We start from the raw sequence: 17280 nt of genomic DNA, 5'->3' as shown, positions 1-17280 counted from the left end.
TCACTTGTAGGATCTAGCCATTTCTTAGGTGGATTAGTGTTGTAGTCTCAAGAATGTTTTCTGACAAATTAATCCAGCTAATTGATTTTATTTTGTAAAGAAGTATTTCATGTCAAAACTAAAATTCATTTGCATAGAGCAGAATGTATACCCTTTGTCATGATATACTGGCATATGCAAAAATATGCCACTTCAGGATTATTTTCTCTATCATATTCATTTTAAATCACTTCTAACAAGTTTGTTTTTAATATTACTGAAGATTTATCCACACCTCTCTCTACGAAGGAAATGGATAGCCTCCCGCTGCTCAGACAGTCAGAGCTGAGTGGAGTAATTCTTGCACAATCTGAATTGCCTCAGCATGTCCAGCTCCTGTTGTTTCATAACATTGTGCCTGTTGCTGCAGACCACTACCTCACATAAATCTTAGCTGGTGAATACCGAAGGACGGTTCCCAGGTCTTTCCAGGCACCTGAATTGCATCTTCAACATCCTGCTTGCATTGTCAATTCTAATAGGGCAGCATAGTGGCTCAGTGGTTAGCACTGCTACCTCTCAACACCAGGGACCCACATTCAAGTTCAACTTGAGGCAAATGTCTGTGTGGAGTTTGCACATTCTCCCCGTGTCTGCGCGGGTTTTCTCTGGGTGCTCCGATTTCCTCCCACAGTCCAAAGATGTGCAGGTCAGCTAAATTGGCCATGCTAAATTGCCCTTAGTGTTAGGTGAAGGGTTAAAACCTATGCCCTCTAGTTCCCGATGCCCCGACCTCAGGGAAAGGACTTTGTCTATTTACCCTATCCATGCCCCTCATAATTTTGTAAATCTCTATAAGGTCACCCCTCAGCCTCCGATGCTCCAGGGAAAACAGCCCCAGCCTGTTCAGCCTCTCCCTATAGTTCAAATCCTCCAACCCTGGCAACATCCTTGTAAATCTTTTCTGAACCCTTTCAGGTTTCACAACATCTTTCCAATAGGAAGGAGAGCAGAATTTCACGCAATATTCCAACAGTGGCCTAACCAATGTCCTGTGCAACCGCAACATGACCTCCCAACTCCTGTACTCAATATCTGACCAATAAAGGAAGGCATACCAAACGCCTTCTTCACTAACCTATCTATCTGCAACTCCACTTTCAAGGAGCTATGAACCTGCACTCCAAGGTCTCTTTGTTCAGCAACACTCCCTAGGACCTTACCATTAAGTGTATAAGTCCTGCTAAGGTTAACTTTCTGGAAATGCAGCACCTCACATTTATCTGAATTAAATTCCATCTGCCACTTCTCAGACCATTGCCCCATCTGGTCAAGATCCTGTTATAATCTGAGGTAAGCCTCTTCACTGTCCACGACACCTCCGATTTTGGTATAATCTGCAAACTTACTAACTATAAGACCATAAGACATAGGAGCGGAAGTAAGGCCATTCGGCCCATCGAGTCCACTCCGCCATTCAATCATGGCTGATGGGCATTTCAACTCCACTTACCAGCGTTCTCCCCGTAGCCCTTAATTCCTCGAGACAACAAGAATCTATCAATCTCTGCCTTGAAGACATTTAGCGTCCCGGCCTCCACTGCACTCTGTGGTAATGAATTCCACAGGCCCACCACCCTCTGGCTGAAGAAATGTCTCCGCATTTCTGTTCTGAATTGACCCCCTCTAATTCTAAGGCTGTGCCCACGGGTCCTAGTCTCCTCGTCTAATGGAAACAATTTCCTAGCGTCCACCCTTTCCAAGCCATGTATTATCTTGTACGTCTCTATTAAGTCCCCCCTTAATCTTCTAAACTCCAATGAATACAATCCCAGGATCCTCAGCCGTTCCTCATATGTTAGACCTACCATTCCAGGGATCATCCGTGAGAATCTCCGCTGGACACGTTCCAGTGCCAGTATGTCCTTCCTGAGGTGTGGGGACCAAAACTGGACACAGTACTCCAAATGGGGCCTAACCAGAGCTTTATAAAGTCCCAGTAGCACATCTCTATTTTTATATTCCAACCCTCTTGAGATAAGTGACAACATTGCATTCGTTTTCTTAATCAGGGACTCAGCCTGCATGTTTACCTTTAGAGAATCTTCGACTAGCACTCCCAGATCCCTTTGTACTTTGGCTTTATGAATTTTCTTACCATTTAGAAAGTAGTCTATGCTTTTATTCTTTTCGCCAAAGTGCAAGACCTCGCACTTGCTCACGTTGAATTCCATCAGCCATTTCCTGGACCACTCTCCCAAACTGTCTAGATCCTTCTGAAGCCTCCCCACTTCCTCAGTACTACTTGCCTGTCCACCTAACTTCGTATCATCTGCAAACTTCGCTAGAATGCCCCCAGTCCCCTCATCCAAATCATTAATATATAAGGCGAATAGCTGTAGCCCCAACACTGAACCCTGCGGGACACTGCTCGTCACCGGCTGCCATTCCGAAAATGAACCTTTTATCCCAACTCTCTGCCTTCTGTTAGACAGCCAATCCTCAATCCATCCCAGCAGCTCACCTTGAACACCATGAGCCCTCACTTTGCTCAGCAGTCTCCTGTGTGGCACCTTATCAAAGGTCTTTTGGAAGTCTAGATAGACCACATCCACTGGGTTTCCCTGGTCTAACCTACTTGTCACCTCTTCAAAGAATTCCAACAGGTTTGTCAGGCATGACCTCCCCTTACTAAATCCATGTTGGCTTGTTCTAATCAGACTCTGCTCTTCTAAGAATTTAGAAACCTCATCCTGACTGATGGATTCTAGAATTTTACCAACAACCGAGGTTAATCTAATTGGCCTATAATTTTCCATCTTTTGTCTTGATCCTTTCTTGAACAAGGGGGTTACAACAGCCATCTTCCAATCATCCGGGACCTTTCCTGACTCCCGTGACTCTTGAAAGATCTCAATCAATGCCTCCGCTATTTCCTCAGCCACCTCTCTCAGAAGTCTAGGGTGTATCCCATCAGGGCCAGGAGATTTATCAATTTTAAGACTTTTTAACTTTTCTAGCACTATCTCTTTTGTAATGGCAACCATACTCAACTCAGCCCCCTGACTCCCTTTAATTGTTGGGATATTACTCATGTCTTCCACTGTGAAAACTGATGCAAAGTATTTGTTAAGTTCTCCTGCTATTTCCTTATCTCCCATCACTAGGCTTCCAGCATCAGTTTGAAGTGGCCCAATGTTTACTTTTGCCTGTCGTTTGTTTCTTATGTACTGAAAGAAACTTTTACTATCATTTCTAATATTACTGGCTAGCCTACCTTCATATTTGATCCTCTCATTTCTTATTACACTCTTTGTTATCCTCTATTTGTTTTTGTAGCCTTCCCAATCTTCTGATTTCCCACTGTTCTTGGCCATTTTATTGGATCTCTCTTTTTCTTTAATACACTCCCTGACTGCCTTTGTCAGCCATGGTTGTCTAATCCCTCCCCGGATAATCTTTCTTTTCTTGGGGATGAACCTCTGTATAGTGTCCTCAATTATACCCACAAACTCCTGCCATTTTTGCTCTACTGTCTTCCCGGTTAGCCTCTGCTTCCAGTCTATTTTTGTCAGTTCCTCTCTCATGCCCTCATAATTACCTTTATTTAATTGTAACACCATTACATCCGATTTTGCCTTCTCTCTTTCAAACTCCAGACTGAACTCTACCATATTATGATCGCTACTTCCTAAGGGTTCCCTTACTTTAAGATCTTTTATAAAGTCTGGTTCATTGCAAAGCACTAGGTTCAGAATAGCCTGCTCCCTTGTGGGCTCCATGACAAGCTGTTCCAAAAAGCCATCCTGTAGGAATTCCATGAATTCCCTTTCTTTGGATCCACTGGGAACATTATTTACCCAGTCCACCTGCATATTGAAGTCTCCCATGATCAATGTGACCTTGCCTTTCTGACATGCCTTCTCTATTTCCCAGTACACGTTGCATCCCTGGTCCTGACCACTGTTAGGAGGTCTATACACAACTCCAATTATTTTTTTTTGCCTTTGTGGTTCCTCAATTCCACCCACACAGACTCCACATCATCCGACGCTATGTCATTCAATGCCATAGATTTAATTTTGTTCTTAACTAACAAGGCAACCCCACCCTCTCTGCCCACCTCCCTGTCTTTTCGATAAGTTGAAAAACCTTAGAGGTTTAACTGCCAGTCCTGACCCCCCCTGTAACCAAGTCTCTGTGATGCCTACCACATCATAATCATTCACTATTATCTGTGCCATTAGTTCATCTGCTTTGTTATGAGTGCTACGAGCATTCAGGTAAAGTGCCTTAATGCTAAGTTTCTTATCATTAGAGATATTGGAAGTCATATGATGTCCTAAGTTATCCTTGCTTTCTTCTGCATTCTCAGTCTACCTCAATTTTAAATCCACCTGGACACATGCTATCCTGCTGCTTATCTTTCCATTTAATGCCATACTCGCTGTCGTTATGTCGTTAACTGTACCTCTTATGCTTGCATCCAAATCATTTATGTAAATGACAAAAGGTAGAGGACCCAGCACTGATCCTTACTAACCATTCCACTGGTCGCAGGCTTCCAGTCTGAAAAACAACCCTCCCCCACCACCCTCGCATGCAAAATGATCTTTCAATAGTTGAACATTAAGGGACTGTAACCCCGTTGAATGATAAATGTTACTGGCTGACATGATGGTGTCTTGTGTACGCAAGCTATGACTCACTGGATCTATGGGATTCCCAGCCAGAGGAGCAAATCCTCTCTGTCTGTCTGACTTCATCAGCAGTGAAGTGCATAAAGAGCACCATTCTGACAAGTAGGCAGCAGCTTGTGAGATTTTGACAAATATCACAAGCAACTCCCTGGAAACAAAATAACTAAAGGTTGCATTGACCTTAATCAACATGGATAATGTATGGCCTTCTGGTCTCTTTTGTTTTGGGTGCTGCCAATGTTAGTGATGACTGATCCTCCTTAGAGATGGGCACTCTGTCAGATCCTCTGTCTGTACACTCTGTTTTAGGAGCACTGTATCCGAACAGCTGGTCCAACACTAACCTTCATAAGCAGCTGCCCTGTTGCTTTCTATGTTGAGAACTGGGAAGTGCACAACAGAGGTAGCAAACTTCTAGGTAGCAGAAATGACTGGTAAAGTATTGGAAATCATCTTCAAAACAGTGAAAGCACATTTTCTCAAAGAATATGTCTTCTTAGATAAGGAATTGGTGACAGATCTATTTGTTCATTTATTGCCCTACTTGGCCTCAATTACTCAGCTACATAATGGACTGATACCCTCTTTGTCTGGTGAGTTTGAGGAAGCCCAGCCCAGGAAACCAGCACACAAAGAGTTAAAGTCAGAATTCCAGGGTTAAAACAGCAGCTAATGAGTGTTTAACAAAGTGAAGTGGAAGACCTGCCTATCCCATGATTGTTTTCCATGTGTTGATGAGCTCGCTAAGGTTTCAGGTGAAAATCAATAGGTTCTTGTCAGCATTCTGATGTGTGGCAGCTATTTAACCTGTCACACAGAAACTAACCCACAATTCCTAGTCTCCTCTTCCATAGCTTGAATCAAGTTTCCTTAAACATGACCACTGCAAATATCACATTTTTAACAAGTTTACACTAAAATACTCTTTAAAGGATGCTGTGGTAAATCTTTATAGAACACTGGCTCAGCCTCAACTGGAGTACTGCATCATTACATAACTTAACAATTGTACTAATTCCTCGTATTACATTTTAGGAACGAGTTGAAAGCACTAGGGAATGTGCTGGAATGATTATGAAATTGGTTCCAGGATGAGGGGCAGCTATGTGGATAGACTGGAGAAGAAGGCTATTTTCCTTTCGGAACAGAGCTTTGACAGGAGTTTTCAGAGAGGTGTTAAAAATAATGAGGAATCCAAGTAGAGTTGATAGGGTGAACCTATTCCTGATGGTGGAAAGGTCGAGAACTAGAGGACATATTGGGAATGGCAAACAAACAATGGTCACAAGAAGAATAACCATTTAATACATTGTGTGTTAAGGGTCTGAAATACCTGAGTGTGTGGTGGATATACCTGGTGAATAATGAACCATGAGTTTAGTTAAATTTCTTTCTTAATACACTCTATTAGCGGTATGCCACAGGATTGGTGCTGGGTCCACTGTTCTTCATCATTTATATAAATTATTCGGATGCGAACATAGGAGGTTCGGTTAGTAAGTCTGAAGATGATACAAAATTAGGGGTGTAGTGGACAACAAAAAAGATTACCTCTGAGTACAATAGGATCTTGATCAGATAGGCCAGCGGGCTGAGGACTGGCAGATCAGTTTAATTTAGATAAATTTGAGGTACTGCATTTTGGAAACGCAAATCAAGGCAGGACTTATGCACTTAATCGTAAGGTCCTGGGGAGTGTTGCTGAACAAAGAGAATGTGGAGAGCAGGTTCATAGTTCCTTGAAATAAAGTCACAGGTAGATAGGATATGAAGGAGGCATTTGGTATGCTTTCCTGTATTGGTCAAAGCATTCAGTATAGGAGTTGAGGTCATGTTGCGGCTGTACAGGACAGCCTGTACAGGAATACTGCATGCAATTCTGGTCTCCCTGCTATAGGAAGGAAATTGTGAAACTTGAAAGGGTTCAGAAAAGGTTTAGAGGGATGTTGCCAAGGTCAGAGGGTTTGAGCCATAGGAAGAGACTGAAAAGATCTTTCCTTCCTCACTCTCCATGGGAGTGGTACCAGAGGATTGGAAGGAGGTGAATGTTGTTTCTCTTTTCAAGAAGGGGAATAGGGAAATTCTTGGCAATTACAGACCAGTCAGTCTTACGTCTGTGGTTAGCAAGGTTTTGGAAAGAATTTTGAAGGATAGGATTTATGACTGTTTGGCAAAGCATAGCGTAATTAAAGGCAGTCAGTATGGCTTTGTGAGGGGCAGGTCACGCTCACAAATCTTATTGAGTTCTTTGAGGATGTGACGAGACAGGTCGACGAAGGTCGAGCAGTAGATGTAGTGTATATGGACTTCAGCAAGGCATTTGATTAAGCTTCCCCATGGTAGGCTCATTCATAAAGTCAGGAGGTATGGGATACAGGGAGACTTGGCTGGATGCAGAATTGGTTGGCTGACAGAAGGCAGAGGGTGGTTGCAAATGGTAAATATTCTGCCTGGAGGTCAGTGGTGAGTGGTGGCCTGCAGGGCTCTGTTCTTGGGCCTCTGCTCTTTGTAGTTTTTATAAATGACTTGGATAAGAAGATTGAGGGGTAGGTTAGTAAATTTGCTGATGATGCAAAGATTGAAGGTACCATTGATAGTATCGAGGGCTAATGGTGGCTGTAGTGCAACATACACAGAATGCAGAGCTGGGCTGAGAAATGGCAGATGGAGTTCAACCTGGATAAATGCGAAGTGATGCATTTTGGAAGGTCGAACTCTAATGCTGAATATAGGATTAAAGACAGGTTTCTTGGCGGTTTGGAGGAACAGAGGGATCTTGGTGTTCAAGTGCATAGATCCCTCAAAGTTGCCACCCAAGTGGATAGGGTTGTTAAGAAAGCATATGGTGTTTTGGCTTTCATTAACAGAGGCATCAAGTTTAAGAGCTGCGAGGTTTTGCTGCAGCTCTACAAGACACTGGTGAGACCACACTTGGAGTATTGTGTCCAGTTTCAGTTGCCCTATTATACGAAAGATACAGAGGCTTTGGAGAGGGTGCAAAGAAAGTTTATCAGGATGCTGCTTGGACTGGATGGCTTGTCCTACAAATAGAGGTTGACTGAGCTCAGACTTTTCTCTTTGGAGAGAAGGATGAAGAGAGTTGACCTGATCGAGTTAATAGCCAGAGACTTTTCCCCAGGACAGGATTGACTGGTACAAGGGGTCATCATTTTAAGATATTAGGAGGAAGGTATAGAGGAGACACCAGAGGTTGGTTCTTTATGCAGAGAGTTACGAAAGCATGGAATGCGTTGCCAGCAGTGGTAGTGGAAACAGAGTCAGTAGGGAGATTTAAGTGACTGCTGGACGTGCACATGGACAGAAGTGAATTGAGAGGTGCGTAAGTTAGGTTATTTTATTTTAGATTAGGATTAATCTAAATTAATTATTCTCATTGTTCTCTTTATGTAAGCCCAATTCTCTACTCTATTTAAACAGGATATTGAGAAATGTAATTGTAAATTCCAAGTTGATTATGATGCCATATTACCCACCTTGTCTAAGGGAGAACCTCTTACTCTTGTAATCAATTTCTCTGTCTTAAAAATAAGTACTGCTATTGATTACCTTTGTTTTGTGGCTCATTTTGGGTAATTTCATCCTTTTTCTCTCATTTTAAGCACTTCTTGTCAACCTAATCCCTCAGGTAGTTCTAACCTATTTCAACACAGGCAGTTCTGTCTCCAGTTCTCTAACTGTCAGCTGGAGACTAACTTTCAAGGATTTTGTGTAAAATGATGCAACCTTATTAAAAATTCAAGAAATTTGACCTTTCATGTGAAGCATACACAACCAAATGAAAAAGTATAAAAGCAGTCATACCTGCCAGAAGGAAATGTGGCTGTCAGCGTTGGAATATGTGGCCAGATACCTTCCATCAGGGGCAAAGGACACTGCGGTTATGGGTCCACTGTGGCCATGAATAGTCTGGAAAAAGGAACACAGACAAAGCAATCCAAGATACGCACCTTTAGTACTTCAATGTTCATATATCAAGCTAAACAAAGTACTACATTGACAATTGTCTATGGATTTATGTAAAAATTAGCTTCTTTTGAATGATCAAGATTTAATACATTTCAATTCAATTACTGCATAATCAAAACTTGCAGTAATGTCAGTCAGTCCACTGAGACGCAAACATATTGGAAAGAGAAACCTGATGCAGTAAATATTTTTGTTTCTTGTAACCTAAGCCTTTGCTACCAGGCAGTGCTAATTGTGACAGATTCAACATAAGTTAAAACATGATTAGTACAATTTGTCAGTCTCTACTGATCCTAAAAAAAAACTTGCATTCCTTGTTGGTTTTATGGAAAATTGATCAGAAAAGTTAGGAGTGGAAATTATTTTGATCACTGCTCTTGCTGTTGAAGATATTATCATACAGCCAATAGTTGGGCATGAATCAATTTGTGAGAGTTTATAAATACTGCCACAACTGTATTTTTGGCACTTTCCGAGGCTAAGTGAAGAATTGAATAAGATGAGGCTGTATGGAGAGAATGAAAGAATTAGAATCTCAACATCGAGAAAATGTTTTGTGATTTTCTGCTCCAGCCTTAAATGCTAACTTCAGAATCATACCGTTGGGCAGTGTCTGTCTTACTTCAGAGCATTTACATTTCATTACAGCCCCGACTTGTTTTTTTTAATACGCCACCTGCAATTTTCCTCTCCTTTCCCAGCATGGAAATCAGAATGGGTATCTGGTGGCTACAGCTTGTGAGACCCATCATCCAACTGCTTCTTCACAACAAGATGCATTGCCAGCATTCTCCCTAAAACTTGTCTAGCCAATCTCACCATTTGACTGCAAGCATTTGAAGCTACACACACACTTTCAGCCATTCAAAATTTTGGAGCTCAGGAACACCTATGACGCGAAAGCTACTGGGTCATGTTCTCCACAGGGACACACACAGCCATGTACATCTCATGCACCTGCACAGGATGCATCTTACGTCTTTGCTTTCTTAGTTCAGAGGGTCTTCAGAGTTCAGTTACAGTGTGCCACCCTCTGTGGTTTGCATTGTTTTTACTGCTAAGAGAGAGGCAGGCAGTTTGCTAAGGGTGGGAACACTGAAAAATCAAAGGAATGGATATAGCACTGTGCTCCATCGACATCTCACTTGCTGCATGTGCCACTGGTTTACATAACAAAAGGAGCAATACTTACTGGGTTGAAAGGGTGCTATGGTCAGTTAGGGTGTAGCACCACAGTACATCAAGGGAGTCATTTAATTCTACTCAAGGAGGGTGGCCATGATCAGTTAGTGGCTTGGTTCTACCAGAGGCTAGCTCCAGTTGAATATGGCAATGGGGAATTAAACTCATTGAAGGAGGGTGTTCTGCAAACATCCTTATCCTCAATGATAGGCGAACCAGGTGCAGAAATGCAAAGGACGATGACAAAGCATTTGCAAATCTTATTCTAGAAGTGACGATTAGATGATCTATCTCAGCTTTCTCCAGAGATTCAAAGCATCACAAGTGCCAGTCTAAAACCAATTTGATTCACTCTACATGAAAGCCAAAAATAGCTAACTATACTGGCTGTAGCAAAGGTTTTGAGCCCTGACAACATTACGGCAACACCCCTAGCCAAGCAGTTCCAGTACAGCTGCAACACTGGCATGTGTTCGACAATGAGGAAAATTGCCCAGATATGACCGTTACACTAAAAGTAGTAAAACTAACCCAGCCAGTTAACACCCCATCCGTTCATTCCTCATTGTCAGCAAAGTGATGGAAAAAATTATTAATGGTGCTATCAAATAGCAATTGCTTAGCAACAACATTCTTACTGACATTCATTTTGGGTTTTGCTAGGGCTGTTTTTTCAGCCTTAACTCAAATTTAGACAAATGAGTTAATCTTCAGAATTGAGGTGAGAGTGCCAGCCCTTGATATCAAGGTCTCATTTTCTGAGTGTGGCATCTGGAGTCCTAGCAAAACTGAGTCAATCGGAAACGGGGGAAAACTGTCCACTAGATGGAGTCATACCTAGCACGATGGAAGATGATTGTGGTTGTTGGAAGTCAGTCATCTCAACTCCAGGACATCTCTGCAAGAGTTCTTCAGGGTAGATATTTTTGGCTAGCAAGGTTAGATTACATGGAATCTAAGGGGAGCTAGACAAGTAGTTACAAAATTGGCTTAAAGGTAGGAGACAGAGAGTGGTGGTGGAGGGTTGTTTTTTGAACTGGAAGCTTCTAACCTGCAGTGTGCCATAAGGATCAGTGCTGGGTACACTGCCTTATGTCATTTATACGAATGATTTGCATGTGAATATAGGCACTATGGTTAGTAAGTTTGCAGATGATACTAAAATTGATGGTGTAGTGGACTGCAAAGAAGGTTGTCTCAGAGTATGATGGGATCTTGATCAGATGGGCCAATGGACTGAGGAGTGGTAGATGGAGTTTAATTTAGATAAATGTGAGGTGTTGCATTTTTGTAAGGAAAGTCAAGGCAGGACTTAGACAATTAATGACAGGGTCCTGGGGAGTGTTTCTGAACAAAGGGACCTAGGGGTGCAGGTGCATAGTTCCTTGAAAGTGGAGTTGCAGGATGTTGAAGGTGGTGTTTGGCATGCTTGCCTTCATTGGTCAGTACATTAAGTATAAGAGTTGGAATGTCATGTTGCAGCAGTACAAGACGTTGGTTAGGCCACTTTGAGAATGTTATGTTCAATTCTGATCTCCCTATTATGGGAAAGATATAGTTAAACTTGAGAGGGTTCAGAAAGGATTAACAGGGATATTGCTGGGATTGAAGGGTTTGAATTGGAGAGGCTGAATAGGCTGTGGGGCTGGTCTGTGTCTATGCTATATAACGGAGTCTAATCAATTATTTATGTATTTTATTGAAGCGACATTTTAATTACCAATTAATTTTACAACTTTTAGGGATCAGGTATTTCGGATCAGCAACCTGTATGTTTTTTGAAGGCTTTGAATTCCTATTTTCTTAACAGCCATTTAATTGCAAATACAATTTATCCTCTTTTGGATCCACCCCAGTCATCTTCTCTGGCAACTTATTCCAGGGGCTTATTGTTGTGTGAAAATATTCAGGTAATGCAATTATTACAATGTCATTCAAATTAAGGTCTGATATATAACTTCCTTTGTTGTACGTTGTGGCAGAACTGTTAAGGTCCCAGGTTGCTTCTATCTATGATGAAGTTAGCTGATCTTAGGGCAGAAAAATGAGATCAGCTCAAGTTCATAATCAACTTTACTTAATGACTGTTGAAAGGCATGCAGAGCTTGGAAGTGCAGAGGGATCTGGGTGGACACATGCATGAATCCACAAGATATTATTCTACAGGTTCAGCAAGTAATCATAAAAACTAAACAGCATTTTTGTTTATTGCAAGGGAAAGTAAAGGGAGGTTATGCTTCAGTTATGCAGGGCATCTTTGAAACAATTTTGAAGTTTTGTGTACTGTACAGATCTCTTTTTTAAAGAAATGATATAAACGCATTGGAGACAATTCAGTGAAAGTTTACCAGATTAATACCTGGAATGGGCGTGTTATTGTATGAGGAAAGAGTGGGCATGATAGGCGTGTATCTGCTGGAGTTCAGAACAGTAAGAAGTGGCTTGACTGAAAAGAGGATCTAGACAGGGTAGATGTGGAGAGCATGCTTCTTCTCGATGGCAAATCTAGAACTAGGGGTTCACTGTCTAACAATGAAAAAATCACTCATTTAAGAGAGTTACAGAGAAACTTTTCTCTCTGAGGGTTGTGATTCTTTAGAAGTCTTCTTCAAAAGGCAGTGAAAGTATAAGTGGAATGTTTGAATATTTTAAATGACCTTACATTACTCCTGATTTGCGTTTGCGTATTCACATGGGAAAACAAAATTGTGCTTTCCATGTCCTGTGGTTTTCTGATAATCAATGCCATATTGGAATAGACATTTCAACGTGGTACCAGAAAGTTGTTGATAAAAAAAATGAGCATTGTATTCTTAGAAGAGGAAGAAAGAAAATAGAACAAAGTTATGTAAAAATTACATTTTGTTTAATTGATGTGAGAAACATTCTGAGAAGAAATACTCTCATTTTAACTTATTTTCTATAAAGAAAAAAAGACTTCCAAGTAGGATGAGGAGTCACTTAAATGATTGTTGAGCTTCACAATGTATTACAGCATCAAAAAAATCCAGGATGTTTTGATGATTGTTAAATGCTTTGAGCATGAAGTGACCTTGAGCAGCAGTGTATGAAATACATTCATCACCAAAACTGCAGACCGTCTGTCAATATCTGCCTCTCATTTGTTAGGAGTTCCCCTGCTGAGATTCCCTCATAGCAGACTGTTTTTGCTTCCTGCATTCATGACAGGTCAGAAGACAAAGCAACCTCTCTTTTTCTGAACCAGACACAAGGGTGAAAAATTTAAGTCGACAGATGTAGCCAGTCAAATATAGTGAAACCTGTCAACAGTTCCCACCCGCAGCTACACTCTAAGTGGTACTTTTAAAAATCATGATTGAAGCATCATGGGACTAAATTCAACAGACCCCAAACACAGGCACAGGAATCAGGTTCAACCCATGCCTGTTCAATGTAAGACGGCAGCATGCTAAGTTTGTGTTGCCTGCTGTTTTAAATGATTTTAACATCCAGTCAGTGGTAACTGTATGGTTGATCAGCTAGATGCTTCAGCAGGGGACCAATATTGAGAGTGCCCAGCTCCAGTTAAAGCTGGACTACATGGCTTAAAGTTAGTGTGCATCCCAGAAGGAAAAAAAACAGTAAAACTGGAAATGGAACATACTGATCCAACTTGTATACTTCAAAATGGAAGAAAGTATGACCAGTACGTTCTTTTCCAAGTATTACTACTTTTCTGCTGGTTTTCCCCTCTGAGATCACTTAAGCATGAGGTACACAATCACTGAACCAAGTGGTGGTAGTTATGCAAAAAAGAATCTTCCCTAGGAATTATTGAGTAATGACACATGGGAGAGAATTATTTTTTGGATGCTGCATGAAATGTCTTGAAGTCAAGCTTAGAATAAAGGAAAGATATCCTGCATTTTGGACAGTTGGATAGGGCCTATGAAGGCAATGGGAGTAGAACACCATGGAGGACACAATACCCGTTAGTCACTCTGGATCTAGATGTAATGCGACAATTACCTCATGTGCGTGTGAAGATGTCTTTGAAGCTATTTTCAAAAACACCTACACCACAAACCAGGTACCATTCAGTAACTCAACTAGAGACTCCTCAGAGTCCTTGGCACCATCTAAAAAGTATAAGTCAGGAGTGTGAAGGAATACTCTTCATTTGCCTTCATGAAAGTAGTTCCAATAACATTCAATTATTTTGATGCCACACAAGATCAATCATTCCACTTGACTGGCATTCAAATACACAATCTTAAATATTGTGGCTGCAGCATCTCTGAAATGCCCGAAGCAACTTGCCTAAGCTTCTTGGACAGTAACTCCCAAAACCATGACTCCTACCACCTAGAAGTACAAGGACAACAGGTTTCCCTTCCACATTACACATGACTCTGCCTTTAAACATTCACTGAGTTAAAAACCAAGAAATTCCATCTAATAGTATGGACAGTTCTTTTTTTAACCACACAGATTGCAGTGATCACAGAAGGAGGTTTCACCACTACCTTATTAAGATGAATGGAGGAATGGGCAATAAATGCCAAACTTTGCAGCAATGTCAACATCCCATAAATGGGTCAAAAAAGCAACCTTTAAAATTTGGAAGATATCAATATCCAACAACAGCTTCAAGTTTTTCTAGATGGAAAAATAAAATAAAATTGACTGCAGTTTGACCATTCTAATAGCAGGGAACATTTATTTTAAACAACTCAGTAACAGTTATTTCACTTTTCTTTTACTTATTGATAACATCTAAGTTTGTATAACAGAATTAGAGGCCCCAAAGAAGTCTGCAAAAACATTGACTCGTATCTTGCACTTAATACCATAACCTAAATGAAAATAGCTTATTTTTCCCCATTATTTCTGATGTCAAGGTTAAATAGATCAAAAGAAATTCTGCTTATTTACTGAACAGTTGTTTCTCTTACTGTTGCCTGTCTAAGTTTACATATTGAGATGTTCCGATCTATCAGGAACCAATAAGGCCAAGAATTAATCATTTATCAAGCTGTGAATGTGGTAATGTGAAGTAGTGTTTCACTATTCCACTTGCATTATGCCAACCTTGATTTTGAAGATGGTGGACTGAGAAAGCCAACAGGCTGTTTCAATGGATCAATTCTCTTTCTATCTCGATTATCAAATCGGAAGCCTTTCTACAAAAAAAGATTACTGAGACAAATTTAAATCTGCAGCAATGTAATTCAAAATAAAAATCATAGCACAAAGAATCTGCAATTTGGCGTGCAATTTAGCGCTCTACTTACACTAGGCTTCTGGATTACCAATTCAATTGTATAACCATTCTACTACCATTATACTCCTTATTGCAGTAATATAGTAAAGAAGTCTAGATGAGTTTGACAACCAACTTCGCATCATGATGCATGCCATGATGAATTCCTTTTTTGTTATTTACTATTGTGAAGCTAACAATGAGAGGGGGGTTATATTTTCAGAGGACCTTGAATTTCAAGGGGATGATATATTCCAGGTTGCTATATTTGATTGTTCCAAAATATTAGCTTCAATTTCTGATTTTGGAACAAAGGCGGGATTTGTTGCAAGTTTTTCAATCGATCACTCAAAACAGCTCAGAGGTCACTGAAGAGCAGTTCCCAGGTCATAGTTAATTGAAGAGAGGAAAAGACACAGCAAACTTCATGCAGAAAAGAACTGTGAAGTTGTATTGTTGAAAAGGCAACTGGAATACACTGGTTCCGTGCAGTTGGAGACTCAGTGAGAAGTTGAATAACTCTGTGCTGTTAGAAGTCTGGAAGAAGCTGGATTTTCCTGCTCCTCGGATGCTGCCTGACCTGCTGTGCTTTTCTAGCACCACCCTAATCTAGACTCTGATCGCCAGCATCTACAGTCCTCACTTTCGCCTGAAAGGTGAATCACCAGAGTGTGAACAATCCATGATGGAGTGGCTTTTCATGGAGTTTCAATGTCAGGTCAAAACTCAAGCAGTGTAATTTCTTGTAAAGTTTCAGTTAAACTTAATGAACCACAGTATAACTCAAATTTATGGGGTGTCAGCTGAAAATTCGTGGTCTCTAGCTTGATTGTGTTTTCTGTTCAATGTATGCTGTAGAATATTCAAACATAATGTGCCTGTTACCCATATTTGCTTCATGTTCAAGTCAGGATGTTAGAATAGAAGTCATACCTTTTCTTGTAGAATCGAATTTTCTTTGTTAATAATGTTTGCATGCTCGGTTGAGTAAGTCCTAATGTAGTAAACTTGTTATTCTCTGTTGACTAAAGGAATAAAGCTAACTTGTTCCTAATACAGTCTGAAACCATATGATTATCCATATCATCACCTTGGTTAAATATAAAATTTTCTGTGGCCAGCCCTGGAGTGAGACTAGAAATAAGCTTGTGCATCTTTCCAACCTTGATTGTAATGACATTGAAACATCCTGCTTGCTTACCTAGAACCTGACATAATATGGAGTTATCTTATAAGGTTGGACAGGCTGAGTCTGTATTCATCAGAGTTTAGAAGAATAAGAGGCCATTTAAATTAAGTTAGTTAAGTTAATTGCCAATAATTTTAAGGCAGAATAGATAGCTCTTTAACTAATAAAAGAGTCAAAGGACGTTAATAAAGTTGGCAGCTAAGTTGAGATGAGGGCCACAATTTGATTTCACTGAATGGCAGAGCAAGTTTAAGAGGCAGAATGGCCTACTTCTCCTAATTCATATGTGTGTATGCAACTTTGCCTTCAACTTTTCTGTGTTCTCACTATAAACATATCCAACACTTACAGAGTCAAATGGAAAAGGATTAAACACAATACTTTCTGGGGCACTGTTGTCAGCAGACATTGCAAACTACTCTATGAATTAGTGATATTTCTTAATTGATTCCACTATAAATATACAGTACTTTTAGGGCATTAATTGCACATAGTGGAAATTTAGACAGGACTCATACCATATGATAGTTGCAAAAATAGTGATGTAAAAGAGGTAACTCGCTTGTGACTATTGGTTATATGTTGAGTCGGGCACTATTGTAAATAATTGGGTCACATTGTTCCAGAGTGAGTGCTCTTTATTGGCTAAATCAGCCTGATTTAATTGAATAATTTGCTTAATTGCAGCAAAGTTGCTGATTCCAAAACAATATAATTCAGGGAAAGCTACTGTAATGGCACAGCAGCCCATTATTTTTGACAGCAGCCTATTAGAAGGCTAAACAGTTACTTCACAATCATGATAAGGCATAACACATTGTCTCAGTATTAGATACTATATCCTCTTTAATGTAGTTTTAATTTCCACATTATTAATGTCTAGTAATTGCAGTTGCATTACCTGCAGAATTGATCACATTTTAAATTGACAGTTTGTAGATGATCTAATCTCCATTAGACTAGGATTTGCAGTTGATAGAGCAATGCAATATTACAGGCATTGTAGCTATAAGCCTCTC

The 17280-nt window shown here is 40.4% G+C and overlaps 1 protein-coding gene across 3 annotated transcripts in view; it reads right to left on the bottom strand.

The window, feature by feature from the left end:
* Positions 1–17280, bottom strand: part of LOC132833420 (WD repeat-containing protein 7) — a 673682-nt gene that overhangs the window by 9965 nt on the left and 646437 nt on the right. For all 3 annotated transcript variants that reach the window (XM_060851797.1, XM_060851713.1, XM_060851878.1), the window contains one exon: positions 8502–8606. In XM_060851797.1, coding sequence (XP_060707780.1) covers positions 8502–8606 — 105 coding nt within the window. The remainder of the gene's footprint in view (positions 1–8501; positions 8607–17280) is intronic.

Source organism: Hemiscyllium ocellatum, chromosome 1 (genome assembly GCF_020745735.1).
Source record: "Hemiscyllium ocellatum isolate sHemOce1 chromosome 1, sHemOce1.pat.X.cur, whole genome shotgun sequence".
In the NCBI taxonomy this organism is placed as follows: domain Eukaryota; kingdom Metazoa; phylum Chordata; class Chondrichthyes; order Orectolobiformes; family Hemiscylliidae; genus Hemiscyllium; species Hemiscyllium ocellatum.
Note: the sequence above shows the minus strand (reverse complement) of the source record. Positions and strands in the feature narration are given on the sequence as shown.